This window comes from Alexandromys fortis, unplaced genomic scaffold, assembly GCF_014885135.2.
Source record: "Alexandromys fortis isolate MF-2015 unplaced genomic scaffold, M_Fortis_MF-2015_v1.1 scaffold_38, whole genome shotgun sequence".
NCBI lineage: Eukaryota > Metazoa > Chordata > Mammalia > Rodentia > Cricetidae > Alexandromys > Alexandromys fortis.
The window spans coordinates 6,612,070-6,628,628 of NW_026067916.1; the positions used below are offsets into that span (position 1 = coordinate 6,612,070).

The window sequence follows — 16,559 nt, forward strand, 5'->3', positions numbered from 1 at the left end:
GGGAGGACTTTGGACTTTCCACAGGGCAGGGAACCCTGACTGCCCTTCAGACTGGAGAGGGAGGGGGAGAGGAGAGGGAGGAGGGGGGGGGAAAAGGGATACGGGGAGGGAAATGGGAGGCGGGGAGGAGGCGGAATTTTTTTTCAATAAAAAATTATATTTATAAAAAAATAACTTAAACATGGAAAAATGAAGAAATACATTCATGTGCCTGGAGTTTCAAAATGGGAAATAGAAACATATTTGACACTTCCGTGTAGCATGCTTGCTCTATAGAGTAGCTTGTGTCACCTTTCAGAATGACTTTGGCGGACACAGAAGTCTTGTGAATAAATGGACGACATTCCTGAAGGCTCGCCTGATTTGCTCTGTGCCAGGTCCCAATGGCATTGACACCCATTTCGATGAATTGCGTAAGTGGCTGATGTTTGACACATAGGACATATGTGAAGTACTTAGTGTTACTGAAACGTAACATGCCATGTTTTGTTAATATCCGAGGGAGACCTGTGCCTGAACAGAAACAGAGGAGAAATGCATGGGGGAGGGGGAGATGAGAAGAGAGGAGGGATGGATTGGGGCAGGAAAAGGAGGGATGGAGGAGGAACTGGGAGGAGAGGAGGGGGTGCAAACTGCCCACTAGATGTAAAATAAATATAGATCTTTCTCTGGTTGTGTTTTCAAACAGAGGATGTATTCTTAATGAACTCTAAAGATCCTAAAAATCCGGTTGTCTACGGAGTGTTTACAACATCGAGGTAAACGACACTTTATTGCTGTGTTGGATAAATTGCCCATCCTGTAGCTGCTTAGACGCTTGTGTGGCTTCAGGTTTTTGAGTGTCTGTGAATTCTTGGTTCTGACATGCACTGATAATGATTTTACAAGTCATGAGGTCAGGGGCCATTGAGATGGTTGCTGGGATGAAGGGGCTTGTCCCAAAGCTCACAACCAGAGTGGGATTCCAGAAAGCAGATGGGGTAGAAAACTGACCGAAACAAGTTGTCCTCTGAACTGTGCATCACTGTGGCACACGTGTGTACTCACATGGGTGTGCCCGCTCACCAAATACAAGTCATCAGAAATTAAAGCATGTAATGCAAGAATATCATCACTATAAATAGAACAATGAAGCAGTCTGAAAATTGTGTGTTATATCGTATATAGTACAGTGAGTAATAATATAATATCAACTTTAATATTTTATATTTAATATACAGCAAGCTGGGGATCATAAAGTTGGAAACAATAATTTTTTGAAAGAAGCTTTTAGTGATATAAAAGAAGAACAAAGGAACTCGATTTGGAACTTAGAACTGTAGCAACGGTCCGACACACTCTGTCTCAATTGCTGTCAGCAAATGCGAAAGAAACGAGGTGATAGGCCACCTAGGATATTTAGTGTTTCCAGTTGTTCCCCTGGAGGGGAAGTCCTCTCTCTGGACAGGTGGTTGACGGAGAACTTAGTAGAAAACACGCCTCTGGTGTCCAGCAGTTGGGTAGGCTTCCCACTGCTCTCACATGTAAAGTCCTTGCTCCGTCTCCCTGCACATTCCCTTAGAAGTCAATGAAAACTTGGCAGAGTTAGAGAAAGTGAAAAGCTAACAAATAAAAATGTTAAGTTGTTTGTATAAATGTTTTTATGCTTCTTTTGTTTTTGAGATTATAATATACTTATAATCTTTCCATTTCTCCAGACCTTCACATATACTGCTCCCCACTTTCCTTCAAACTCATGCCTTCTTTTTCATTAATTGTAAGTGCATTCATAAATATATAGCTGTATATGCACATATGTCCTTAAATATAACCTATTTGGGTACTTTTACAAACATTAATACAGCATTTCATAAAATTTTAATATATGTATAATGATTTTACACACTTCACATGCATTAGAATATACTATATTTATCATATCAAAATTTCTGAAAGTTAGCAAATAGATTTTCTTCATTTTTTACACTAATTACTCTTTAATTTGATGGGTTCCTTGATTTTTTTCACTAACTACCTAAAATCCAAATATTTAAAATATAATCTTATAAAAAGATTCCTTAAATCCAAGCAAGAGCTGGAGAGAGAAACCAGAGAGCCAAGTTCGCACAGGTTTTTATGTGTTCTCTGCTTGACACACAGTTCCAAACTCAAGCTTCATTACTTCACTTTCCGTTCCTTTCCATTCCTCCCCTGTGCATTCTCTCACTTCCATACCCTCCCAGCTCTGTCATTAGCCTGCGCTTCTTTCTTTCTAGTTCATCCAAGAGTTTTTGCTCTCAATGAAAAAGTAGCTGCTTAATCTTTCGATCAGACAACCCCCATTCTACTCAACAGAAGGTTCAAACTATATAAAGTATTTTTGGAATAAATAAGCTCATTGCATGGCTATTAGTAAGCATATGCATTGAGAGATGGCAAATTATTTAAAATAAAAATAATATTGAATCCACTAAGAAGCACTGTTGGTGAGTATGGTCATATAAAAAGAAAGATTAATTGTAGAATGTAATTCTGGCATATTTATAAATATTAAAGACATTTAAATCACTTTGGCATCATTACTTAATAAAATGAACTTTGGAAATGAAGAGACACATATTAATAAATCTATATGCAAGTCCATATGCCGATGCATTAGTAAATCTGGTGCTGATAACTAGACAACGGCAGTAAGACTGTGGGAAGTGAGTGGCAACTCTCAGTCTGTCTTTCTGTGTCCCCACTTCCTAGAGCAACAGCATTTCCCAGTATTGTCTGTGAGAATCACCAAGAATGTGTTAAAACTTAATGTCTCTATTTTAAAATAATATACGCAAATTCTATAAATCATATATAAAATTTTAATTATAAAATATAAATAATAAAATTCATATCGTTTTTCACTAGCGACTCTGACCTTGTATGAATGAGTTGGCCCTATGAATTTGCTCTTCTGACCAGTTCACTGGGTAATTACCATGCTAGTATTTAGGAAATCCAAATTTTGATTGCCACTGTTTAATGCATGAAATAATTTCTTCACTCTTTTCAGTAAGATAGGTTATTGGTGGCAAATGACTCTAAATTGTACGCATAAAAGTTCAGAATTATCTGATTCACCAAGATTACTAAATATGTAACAATAAAATGGGATATAATCAACAAATTTCAATGAAAATGGGATGCATCGAATGTGGGTTACTCTGTTTTTTATTCTATCATGGAAATATTACATGTCATACATATTTCTTGAGGTTAGTATGGAGCCATGTATTCATGGCAAGTGGTTGTCAGAGCCCAATAGACATCATTGTCTAATGAGCAATTTTTATAGCTTAGGAAGTCACAGTTCTTGTGTGGCATGATTTATGTGTGCTTTCAATATGACTTGCATTGTTATATTATAAGTGATGTAACCACACATTTTATTTTTATATAATATGTTACATAAGCTGTGCTTTTGCAGACCAAGTAAATGGAAAATAGTTTCATCTCAATGACAAACACAGTTATTTCAATTGCTTGCTTTTGATTGATAGAATGATAGAAATATCTGCCATAATTCTCCACTTTGAACATCGCGTATGCCTACTACCTTAAACTATGCTCGGTGTTGTACAGATATAATGATTAATCCTTCGTGGATTTCCATTGTTACTTCATTTCACACCTTGTTGGTTTAGGAGTTAAAATTCGAATGAGATATGCCTCCATACATTCCTTCAGAGCACCAGGTTAAGCTTTGAAAATGACTTTTTAAAGTTCTTGAGACTATGATGATTTTCTTTTTCAGTAATGATACTTAAGGATGAAACAGAAATTTTAGCTTTTATTTCTTTATGACATCAAAACCGAATATTCATTCCAAGGTGATCACTCATATATGTCTTTCTTGTCCAGCTTTAATAGTTTATATTTGATATAAATGCATATATTTATGAAGACCAAATAAGATTTCACACACTTTAAACAAATCATGATTTAATCCTTTATACATTGATAAAATACATCAATGAGACCAAACTAATCCCAAAGAATATTTGTGGTTGCAAAGGCTCTACGTGTGTTTTGGTCACTAACATCTGACATAATGGGGGAAGTCCAAGTCATCCTACAGCCACTAACTAGAGATAAAGCCATTTTTCCTTCTCTTCTCTCCTCTCCTAGCAACATCTTCAAGGGCTCTGCGGTGTGTTTGTACAGCATGAGCGATGTAAGAAGAGTGTTCCTGGGCCCGTATGCTCACAGAGACGGCCCCAACTATCAGTGGGTGCCATATCAAGGAAGAGTCCCGTATCCACGTCCAGGAACTGTAAGTGACTTCGATATTTAACACGTGGAATGAATTTATTTTTGTCAAGTACAGCAAATAAGTTGAGTGGTAGTGGCAGTATAAGAAAGTTAAGTGATAGTACCAGTATTCAGCTTCCAGCTTAGCACTAACTCACTGTTCAAAGTAAGCTCTTAAAAGAAACTATCAGCAGGCACTGTACTCAGAGAGTTGGAGACAGCATTGCATAAATCAGGAGTGGGAGAGGATGTGATGAATGTTTTAAAGATGCAAACTGTCATTTCAACATTATTACTGAGGGGCAGTCATAAATGCAATATTTAAACAACACTCTATTATTGAAAACAATTTGGTTTTCGAGATAGACTTTCACTGTGTTGTGTAACCCTGGCTGTCCTAGATCTCACTCTGTAGACCAGGCTAACCTTAAACTCACAAAGATACTCCTGACTCTGCCTCCTGAGTGCTGGGATTAAAGGTGTGTGCCACCACAGTTCAGCAATTATTGAAATTTAAAGAAAAACTATAAACAAATTATATTTTATATTTAAACACAGATAATAGAGAAAGAAACAAAAGTAAGCTGTAGGAAAATTAAAATAATCCTCAGTTACAGTTTTTACTCACACATTTGCACATGTTCCTGGTGTCTTTACACAATGTAAAGTAGAACACAGAGATCCTTTTTCCAAATTCCTTCTTTTCTCTTTGTGCTTTGCCTGCATGTGTCTGTGCTCCACATATGTCCATTCCCCAAAAAATCCAGAGAGAGCATTGGATACCCTAAAACTGCAGTTATAACTGGATATGAATTATCGTTTGGGTACTGTGAATCATACCCAAGTCCTCTGGAAGAAGCCACGACATCTCTTTAGTCCCATAAATAATCTTAAAAGCCTTTGAAGCTTTGTCTTTTTTGTTATAAGTTTTAATGTGATATTAAAGAAATCTCTAAGGTATATCAAAACAAGAAGTCTATTATTCTATCATATCTAGTCCATGTGCAGGTCAAACATGTACACATATATATTATACTCTCATTTCAAAACATTATTTAATAACTCTTGAATTATTAATGAATTTGTCAAATAACTGGCAAGAGGTTGATTTCTAGCTCTAATCTTGTAAGATAAGATTACATTTTATTTCTCGAGTACTTACATTAAAAGTGAAGCGTTGCTGAACTGTAGGACAAGCTACGTAGGACTGCGTGTACTGTACCCTATAGTTTGCTCTAGACACTGAATTACAGTGAGAAGACAAAAAAAGCTGTTTTTTTTTCATAGCTTTTTATTTGCTTTTGAGAAGCATATTTTTACCCAGAGTTGACATGATACCAGCTCACAAAAAAAATGTTCTTTTTTGCTTTATATGTCAATATGTATTTTTCTTAACTTTGCTGCCTCTGTTTTGATTGACTAGTTTCTGTGCCATCCACTAGGAGACACTAAATAAAGCCTGAATTATTTTATTAAAGTCATTAATAATGTTTTCAAGCTTATGTTATGAGTCAGACAATAAAGAATAATTTTAATAATTATTAATGTCTTTTGGTTGGGAAAGATCATTTATATTTGGGTGTGACTCTCAACTAAAGCAGTTATATATAATCAAGAAAAATATTGTTTCTCTAGACATCATTAGTTTCACTCAAATGTAGCATATTTCATGCATTGTGTTAAACATCTATAATAGGAAGAGCGCAGGCTGGTACAGTTAACAGGGACGTCAGACTTCTTCAGACTTCTGAACACCTCAGACACATTTGCAAGTTCTGCAAGAAATGATGACATTCATTAATAATGAAAATTAACATTTGTTAAGAAATATATACTGATATTTTCAACTATTAATTTAGGTACATAAGAGCTGGCAATAACTAATGCTTACTTATTCAGTCAGGTTCAAATATAATAGAAAATATGGGTTTAGACTCACAGATTATTGAAAAGTGTAATTTTATAATTTATAATCTTAATCATTAGATTTTATTTAAAAGGTATTCGCCTTTTTTTAATAGTGTCCGAGTAAAACATTTGGTGGCTTTGACTCCACAAAGGACCTTCCTGATGATGTCATAACCTTTGCCAGAAGTCATCCAGCCATGTACAACCCAGTATTCCCTATTAATAACCGCCCAATCATGATCAAAACGGATGTAAATTATCAGTTCACACAAATCGTTGTAGACCGAGTAGATGCAGAAGATGGCCAGTATGATGTCATGTTCATCGGAACAGGTACACTTTTGAATTTTACCCTTGTGTTTTCTTCCAGAACACTGTATTTAACTAAGTGTACTAAGAACCAAGTTCTGCATTCATTTTCAAGATACCAGAACAGTTTGCCATCACTTTGTAGATACATTTGCTTTTAAAAAAAAAAAGGGGGGGGTGTCCTTTGAAATGAAACTTATTCAATTCAATCAAGGAAATATAAGAGCTAAATAATCAATTACAATAATTGAATCATAATTCTTCTAGTTAGGGATACACAAATACACATACACACAGTCACAATATTGCTCAAATCATGACTGAGATTCCCAGGGTATTATGTTACTGAAAACTTGTCTGAACCTTAGCATTTCTACTAATGAAAACCTTCAATCAAATAAAGGTTACCCAAATAATTCATCCATTGTTTTTGCCATACAAATGAAACCTGGAAAAAAATTTTTTATCAGAAAATGTATTGGACACTCATTGAATGCCTTTCTTTAGAAACATAACAAAATCCTTTCACTGATTTCACTTTTAGAAGCAGATACCTGCAGGTGTATTTTCAGAATCAATCTTTCTATGGCTGTGACATGTTATTGTGTCTCCCCATACCCTCTCAACGGTGATGCAATCTATGAAAGTACCAGTTACAAATCCAAAACCTGCTACTTAACGTCAGATTCCAGGGTAATAAATTCTCGGTCTCCATTAACATCATTAGCTGACATAAATCAGCCAGAGACGAAGCAAAGCAGTGTGCTCCACCGAAACCTGGTGCAAAAACGTCTTCTCTTCCTTGGGGTAGAACCAGAAAGAAAATTACGTTGACTACAGCAGAACAGAAAATGTGTGGTAAATTACTGTAAGATCCATACTTTAATTGTGAAATCCTGACGTCATCATGTTTAACAGTGTCAGGGTTCTTAGCAATACATTGAAGACCCCTTTTACAGAGGACATTCTCCCACCAAATGAACGAATCCTAATGAGAGTCGGAGTTCCATAAAAGTCAGTGACTGTGTGTAGCGCCCGCAGCTTACAAATAAATCAGGAAATAGAAGAGAATATTTCTTCCCAGTAAATATTAGCTTCTCTTTTAATGTCAAGTTGTAATTGAATCTCTGCAGAGTAATTGGGTTTGTTCAATAATGTCACTGTGGCCTTGCTCGCCATCCTTAGTTCAGAAATCCCTTATTCGCTCTCAGAGCAACAAAGCCTGCTTCCGGGTGTTTGACCAAAGCAAACCCATCATGAGCATTTAGTTCCTCTAGGACACAAACTGCCTTTAAAAACCCCCTTTTCACGAGGATGTTGAACGTTGGATGTCGTAGATGGTTGTAGGTCAGTCCAGACCAGGGTCATCTGTCAGCAAGGAAATTGATTACAGTAATTGTATCTTTTAACTAAGTTTCACTTCATAGAGCATTGATCCTTGTTGAGTAATCTGATTCAATTTGTGTGAAATTGTTTGAAATACTATTCGGTAAAACTTGATCTGGAACAGAGATAAAGTTGTGTTTGGGTCCAGGAGACCCAATGGAGTCACAAAGTAGATTAACCTAATTTCCCTTTAATCTTTGGTGTTCTGAGCAGGCTAAGGTCCTGTAAACACAGAAGGATCCTCTTAAAAGTGGACTTTTTTAACTTTAAAAGGAATAGCCTTGATCACAGAGTACAATGAGACAATCCACTGAGGACAGTGGCCAATAGAGTCGATGTACTAGGTGACTTTTCTAGTATCTTATTATTATTATATTCTTATCGGTAAGAATTTATTTGGATAAAGGAAAAGTTTGTTAAAATAAACCAACTGAGGCTGCAAAGAATTGATCTAATTTACTAAACACTAAAATTGTTTAGAACAAAGAGTGGCAATTAAAATTTTAGAATTAAAATTTTTAAATTAAAAAAACCTATTCAATTTTGCCATTTTATTATGTTTACTATATTTTTGCAAATTTCTACACTTTCATGTTAAATTCTTCTTTGAAGCTTGATATAGTTCTAAAAATTGATTTTTATGTCCCATGGGTATCTTTATAGTTCAGAGTCTAAGTGCATGAAATGCATTTGTATGTAGAATTTTACGAATGTACCCAACACATGGAAAAGAAATACAAAGAGTTAGGCTGGAAAATTTTTTTGGGGGGGGGTGGGGAGCCTGGGAGATTGCTAGGTGTGTAAGAGTACTTGCTATGCTTGAGTTGACAACTTGAGTCCAGACACAGGAAGACATGGGAAAGTGTCTTCTAAGAATATCTAAGAATTGCTCTGGGGAGATGGAAAGTTTAGGATGGGAAGCCTGCAATCCAGTTAACCTGGAGTAGGAAGCAAGGTCTCACACACAACAGAAGAGAACCACCTCTACCAAAGTGTATTGCAAGAACTGACTTCCAGAAGTTTTCTCCTGAGCTTTCTTCTCTGTATGCTGTGACTAACACACATACTTTCTATTCCACAAGATAAAAATGAAAACAAACAAACAAACAAAAACCTCTCTGCAAAATTCTTTATCTTCCCATTAAGGGTAAACTCCATTCTAATTTAATTCCAGTGTAACCTTTCCCTCTGCTTTCTTTTAAAGATGTTGGGACTGTCCTTAAGGTGGTCTCAGTCCCCAAGGAGACGTGGCATGACTTAGAAGAGGTTCTTCTGGAAGAAATGACAGTCTTCAGGGTGAGTACTGCCTAATTTGCATCTGCAATATTCAGCTGCTATCTATGCCCCAGGACAGCTGGGATACCAAAGTTACTGTGGACAGAGATCTTGTAGATACTTCTAATTAGATTGTCAAGTAGAAAAACCAGACACTAATCAAACCATACTTTGGAAGTGTCAATGCAGTTCAATGTATGAATGTAAAAATTCTTGGCTCATATTTTCTTTTATAAATGACAAAATATATGATTTACGTTTTTATTATTTGTATAAGTTACCTTGAAGATCAAATCCTCCCTATTCAAACTGCCTTCTCTTCCACTTTATAAAATATTTTCCATGATATGTAAACTCTGAGTGCATTCTGGGAGATATGTTCAGCATGCCGAAGGAAGAAATGTATAGATTATTTTATAGTATTTTCTTAAGAAAATCAGTGTTAAGTTTGAGTAAGTAAGGCTTATGTTAGCGACAGACAATAGATTATAGATGCCTACTTTTAACCTCAAAAATGGGCAAATATTTGTCACATTTTCCTGAGTCACCAACAGTTTAGGTAGGCCCTTCAGGCATCAGGTGTTCTGAGGTTGGAGCAGGGACATGGGAAATAGATGAACATAGGTATCATACATGTTGCTCATCTATGAGCCCTTGCTAACTGGAAGAGTTTGAACAGGGAATCACATTTTTATATGAATTACATATAAGACAAATAACATTCTGAAAATATTTTGATAAGATAATACAGTGGGTACTTACTGACAAATTAAAAAAATATAATTTAAACTTGAATGCTAAGGAAAAAGTAGACAGGAAGGGTGGAAATACTGTTTGTAGTCCCACAATTTCATGTGATATCATTTGTCCTCCACATGTGTCACACTGGCATATATACATAACTATATACACATTCTCACATGTATATGGATTATTGTTTTCAGTTGATTCAACTTTTAATGATGAAGCTAAGTGCACCTCACTCCTTTCAGCACCTTACTTAGATATGATGCACTTAGCGTATAGACCAGGGAATCACTGTTCAGTTGTCTTAGGTTGAGAAAATGAAGTCAAAATTGCAGGCAAATGAAGGACTGTCGTTCAAGCATGCCCCTGGTACACTGGGATAGATCTTTGATAATAGCACCTGGATAATCTTCTACTGGACAGTATAGAAGCCTCACTTTAGCCTACATAGCAATCCTAGCTTCACACAGTCTCTCCAAAACTCTTATTTGCAAAATATTGACTATAGTACCTCCTCACCCAGTGACCCATGCTTAAAGCATAGGGACAGTGACAGCATTGTGGCCCACATACGATCAGGCTTGTTAGTGTCACTGTAGTTGCTTCTGTTTTCTTTTGTGGACAGTGTCCCCAGTATGCCAGGCTTGCATTGAATTCACTGTATAGCTGAGGATGGCATTGAGCCTCTGATCTACGGCCTCCACTACTTGAGTACTCGGATTCTAAGCAGTGCCACAATGCTCAGATGAAATGTCATTAGTATTTATTACTTTATTGTTTTTAGTTATCTAAGCTGAACATGAGTAGACTTCCTTATAAATGTTCTGCATGGTCTTAAATATTCAAAATAGTGAAATCAAATTTTGATTTTTAAAAGTTGATTCTTTTGGCTATATTTAATTGCTGAATATAGAGTGTGAACTGAATCTTACCGTTCATTGTTCCAAGTGAGTTACCCCGAAAAGCAAGCACACTGGAACTTTAACCTATACATCAAAAACTACAATTATCCAAATGGGCTGTCACCCACTATCGGGGGTCCACTTAGATTAGCAAACAAATGATGGGCAATGTGGGCAAAACTCATAAATGGATGCCTGGTGTTCATAGTTACATGTCTGAAGCCCAAGATGTAAATGCGGCCAACATTTATTATTGAAACAAATGAAACATTACTGATGCAAAAATGAAATAAGATAAAGATTGTGAGGACCTGAGTAAAGATTGGAGAATAATGGGAAAGGTGCATTAGAAACAGTCCCATGTAATCCTGGTAATCTGATTCCATATTATTCTCTGATAGATTCCCTTAAAATGAATTATTAATGTAACCGTTGTAAATGAAGTCACGGGTGACATTAGCGCAGCACCCTTGTAAACACTTAATGACTCACAGACTTCGTGTTTTCCTTACCGTTCCCTAGGATCAGGCTTTTACAAAAATTCAGTCATGTGCGTATGTGTGTGAGAAAGAGACAGACAGACAGAGGTGATCACCCTAAGCATAGTCTCTAACCACTTGTAACTAAATGGACCTTCTGTGTTATACACTTCAGTTTCAATGACCTTCTGTCATCACTTAGTAGAGCTAAATTTATATATATAATTTTTCAATTCAAAAATTTCCACTTCCTCCCCTCCTCCCATTCCCTTCCTGTTCCCCTGCTCACCCTTCTCCCTCCCCCTCCAGTCCTAAGAGAAGTCAGGGTACCCTGCCCTGTGGGAAGTCCAAGGCCCTCCCCACTCCATCCAGGCCTAGGAAAGTGAGCATCCGAATAGACTAGGGTCCCAAAAAGCCAGTACATGAAAGAAAAATAAGTTCCTGTGCCATTCTCAATGGCTTCTCAGTCAACCCCCATTGTCAGCCACATTCAGAGAGTCCGGTTTGACCACATGCTCGTTCAGTCCCAGTCCAGCTGGATTTTGTGAGCTCCCATTAGAACAGGCACACTGTCTCAGTGGGAGGACTAACCTCTTGTGGTCCTGACTTCCTTGCTCATCTTCTCCCTCCTTCTGCTCCTCAACTGGACCTTGGGAGCTCAGTCCAGGGCTCTGATGTGGGTCTCTGTTTCTATCTCCATCCGTCACCAAACGAAGGTTCTAAGGTGATATTCGAGACAATCATCAGTGTGACTATGGGACAAGGCCAGTTCAGGCGCCCTCTCCTCTGCTGTCCGGTCTTCGCCGTCCATATTGTCACGATTATTTCTTTGGCACTCAAGCAGACAAAACATCTATGGGCAGAGTGTACAGAAATATTTACTTTCAGCATTCTAGTCTATCAGCCAAGGTTCTTACATATAGTGTGGGCTAGCGATTGGAATATTTCACTCTCAAGCTTTGTTTAATTTTGCAGTGGGGGACAGAAAAAAGAAAAACCACAATACATTGAAGCGATAGCCACATCCAATGAAAAGCAGGGAAATGTTACACTGCCTATGTTTCTATTTGACACTAGTGTGATTCCATGTAAAATAAAAGGCGGTTTAAGCAGGTCAGCTGAGCTGCACCTTAGCTTGATAGGGTAAATACACAAGAGAAAGATTTAAGGTCATGATCCTGGGTGGTACTCTTTTATAATCTTTAAGCACATTTAATGTAAAGTTCAATTTACTTACATTACCACCTCCGTGAGACCATGTTCTTATGACTCTTATACTGAATAACTCATAAATTCTTGGATTAAATTCACTACATACCACTTGCCATCTTGAGATCTGTTTTAGGAAAACACTGGCTAATCACAGAACATTCCAGTGGTTTTGGTTACAAGATACTTTTATTTGGGGTGAAATCACATCCCAATCAGTGTATAGAAAGAAAAATATTTTTGGGCAATAAAACTTCCATTTCAGAGTAAATCTTTTAATAGACACTAAGCACTAAGAAGTAGAATTGGCATTGGTGTCAGTCTCAGAAGCTAACACACCTGCTAGTAAATATTCAAAATAACACAGCGGCACCAACACACAGCCAGATTCTAAATGGGCTCGCCAGCAATCATCTGAGTTTGAGAGTTTGCTGTGTGCTCCTGAGTGACCTGCTTAGTTACTGGAGCATCGACTTCTGCTTATGATGAAGATTGAAAATATAAGTGTTAAAGAGTCTCCTTTTAGAGTAAAACTAAGCTAACTGGTAAATTAGTTATTGGGAAATAGTTATACCCTTAAAAAACTGCTCTAGAATGCTGGGCTCCCTTACCTTTGTCCTTTCTTAAATAATGTATAAAAAGCCAGACACGTAGTGATTTTTCACCTTGACTGGTCAGTATGGGTTTTCCTTTCTAGTCCTTCCAATGGGCTTTCCTTTTGAGTCACTGAGGTGCCACATCCAGCCATGGCGCCTTGGGGACAAAGGGCTTTATTTATAGTCCCATTGGCTGCAGAGGATTGCAAGGCAGTTACATCAATAACACTTGCATTTTAAACCCAATTTATGCAATATTCCACGAACAGCTGAGCAAACAAATGAGAGAGTTTAATTTTCATTCAAATGTAAAATGTAATTGATGCTTTCCCAAGCCCAGCCTATTAACTTGTAAGGGAGCTTCCTTCCCAACGCGGAGCATCTAGTGTGAGCTATGTCCGAATTTCCCAGGGTCTGCACGTGGAAGAGCTCCGAAAGTGAAAAAGTTTAATAAGCACTAACTTAAAATATCTGGGAGATATATCACAAATTGGAGTCATAGAGAATCTTGAAAAGATGCTGTTTCTTATTTCACTTTCTTATCCATGAACACCAATTGAATTTACAAGTGAATTTGCAATTTCATGGAAAAAAATGGTTATGAAGCTGCATCTGTTGTAAAGGGAAGTCATATTCTCCACCAGTTATTTCTCAGGAAAATTACAGCTTATTTAAATGGATGTCACTGTAATATATTGTGCATTAAAATTCAATTGCAGTCCACATTCTAAACTGTTCCTAACTTCCTGGCATAAAAAATAAATAAGGTTATATTAATAAAGGATACCATGAACTTGATCTTGAATGTTGGCATAATATGTCTTCATGAAATCTGATGTGTTTTCAAGTTTGTCTCACGTTTTACAATTGACATATGATAACCCATTTTCCTTTGCGTAATAGATGTTTTTGCTTTTGTATTGTCAGTAAATTGGAAGTGAAAATTCACTCAACTTTATTTTAAAAAGAACTTAGACCTCATATTTTATTACTGTGGGTGTTAACTTTCAATGCCTTGAACAAGCTTGACTATAAAATTTCTTCGATATAAATCCGCATGAACTCAGTTATTTCTTTAGCCTAATGAGAAATTCTCATGTGAAATGGTTAGAGGGGGAGAAATCGCCATGGAAATGTCTCCTGACACATTTAATTTCTTTATTAGTTAACTTGTTCCAATATTGTAGAACCTAAAAATTGCCTTAAAACAGAGTATCTTTCATGAAATACAGATTTATTTTTTATGCCTTGATAATACTAAATAGTAAACATACCCTTTCTATGTAGACACAATGGCCTGACATTGTTTGCCTCATAGTTGTCTTTGTGATTGATAATTCCTTGAAAAATCATTATTATATTTAATAGTTACCATCACTCACCTAAACTGTAAAATAGAAAAGTATTAAAAATCTCTAAGTTAGCCCATTGAATTACCACACATCCTTAATAATTTGTTTCACTAGTACACCAGGCAGATTGTACATAAGTTGTTAAGAAACTCACGTGCGAATTTTTGCCATCGGGTTTGAAGTGGGGTGTCTGAGCTCTGCCTCTGCATGTGGGGTAGGCAGTGCCATGGCTGCCCAGCTCCGTGAACAAAAGGCAGAATGGGAAGAATGGGAGGGGGAAGGTGAACCTGTTCGGACTGAAAGGAAGGCACAGAAGAGATAATGAGAAAGACTAAGAGGAAATGATCAATAAGCGATTTTGAGGCACAATGGAACTGCACTCGCAAATTCTGCTCCTGAAAATGAAAGCTCACGGAGGAAGGGCTGTAGGAGAGGTCAAAGGGTGAATGGACCTGATGGCGTTCAGGTCCGAGCGCCCGGATTCCACCTAAACCAAAGGACCAAGGAAGACGTGTGGTGCCTGTCCTTGTCTCACAGACAAATAGGAGGCGAAGCAGAGGAAAGTGCACTTAAAGAAATAAGTAAGGAAGGGGAAGTAGAGAATTTACTTCCTCTTGACTTCAATGGACCCACTGAGATGTTCTCTAAGTGCAGTCGGTGGGTGACAAACACACCTTGCCCAGCTGCACTCAGGATCCCTAAGGATTTTTATGCCGATGGTGCTACTGGACCCTCGCTGTTGGCTTCGCGTATCTAGCACTTAGCTCTCCGGCTTCTTTCACACATCTTATTTCCAGTTATGCTATTTGTTGTCAACAGTGACATCATTTCTCTGAGAACTTAGTAAGTGCGCTAACCAATTACACATTATCTTTTCTCTTTCATCATACACTCCTTTTGCTTCTTTTTTTAGGAACCCACAACCATATCAGCAATGGAGCTTTCTACGAAACAGGTACAATCCTAAGACGCTGCAGTCAGCAGTATGTTTCATTGGTTTTGACTTTGTACTTGATAGATCTATTTATCATCCATCACATTTTATAGACTGGAAAGAGTCAAAGAGCAAAGAAGTATTGCTATTCTAACAAGCGAATGGAATGAAAATTGTACATCTGTGCTTTGCAGATTAATAAAATCCTATACCTTAGAGGTTAATAAAAGCAAGCTGTTGGTTATTATGTTTGGAATAACTTAGCTTAAAAAGAAACACCTACCTTCAGTAGTATTGTATGGTGAGAACAAAAAAGGTGGCTTTCACTTCAGTTAAACATACAACCAAGCCAGGCAGTGGTGGCACACGCCTTTAATCCCAGCACTCGGGAGGCAGAGGCCGGCGGATCTCTGTGAGTTCGAGGCCAGCCTGGTCTACAAGAGCTAGTTCCAGGACAGGAACCAAAAGCTACAGAGAAACCCTGTCTCGAAAATAAAAAAAAAAAAAAAAAAAAAAAAAAAAAAACAACAACAACAACCAAGCACTACCGAGTAGAATATTCTGGCTTGCCAGAATTCAGAACTTAAGGGCCACTTATGTTTAGTCTTTCATTCATATCAAATGGATGTTTTGACAAACACAGAAGAAAAACAGGTGATTTCTCAATAACTGTGGATGTGACTCAGAGTGTGACTTCTAACAAATTATATCCACTATCTGAATGACAATTTTGGAAATAAATGGGTACCCAGAGCTGAAGTCCATTAATAAGTCAACATATTATAAAAATGACAGTGAATGAGGGTGTTCTTCCTGTTGTAAAAGCTTGGATACAGAAGCATGAATAAGATAGTCAGTTGGCCATCGTTATTTCTGATATATTTGCGTGACCTGCCTTTGACAGTGTTCTGCCCCTTGAACAAAACACTAAATCATGGTGCCAACAAAATGCAACGTGTGCCTTTCCACACAGATGTATGAAAATAGATCGATAATCTCCAAGACATTTAACCTCGGAGTGCAGACGTTATTGGCACGATACTGCTATCTTACACCTCATTAACATGTTACTCACCTGTTCTTCATATCTAAAAACTGTCACATGTTGGCAAGGAAATCCGGGGCTTTCCAGAATGGAAGCTAGCTAGACAGGGATAACCTTTCCTGTAATGATTTTAAAGGTATTTATTTAT

At 37.3% G+C, this 16,559-nt stretch overlaps 1 protein-coding gene across 3 annotated transcripts in view; it reads left to right on the top strand.

Moving 5' to 3' along the window:
• The window catches only part of Sema3a (semaphorin 3A), a 350,207-nt gene that overhangs the window by 307,686 nt on the left and 25,962 nt on the right, over positions 1–16,559 (top strand). For all 3 annotated transcript variants that reach the window (XM_050139692.1, XM_050139693.1, XM_050139691.1), the window contains 6 exons: positions 299–413; positions 689–758; positions 4,147–4,291; positions 6,291–6,510; positions 9,077–9,168; positions 15,346–15,387. In XM_050139692.1, the coding sequence (XP_049995649.1) occupies positions 299–413; positions 689–758; positions 4,147–4,291; positions 6,291–6,510; positions 9,077–9,168; positions 15,346–15,387 (684 nt within the window). The remainder of the gene's footprint in view (positions 1–298; positions 414–688; positions 759–4,146; positions 4,292–6,290; positions 6,511–9,076; positions 9,169–15,345; positions 15,388–16,559) is intronic.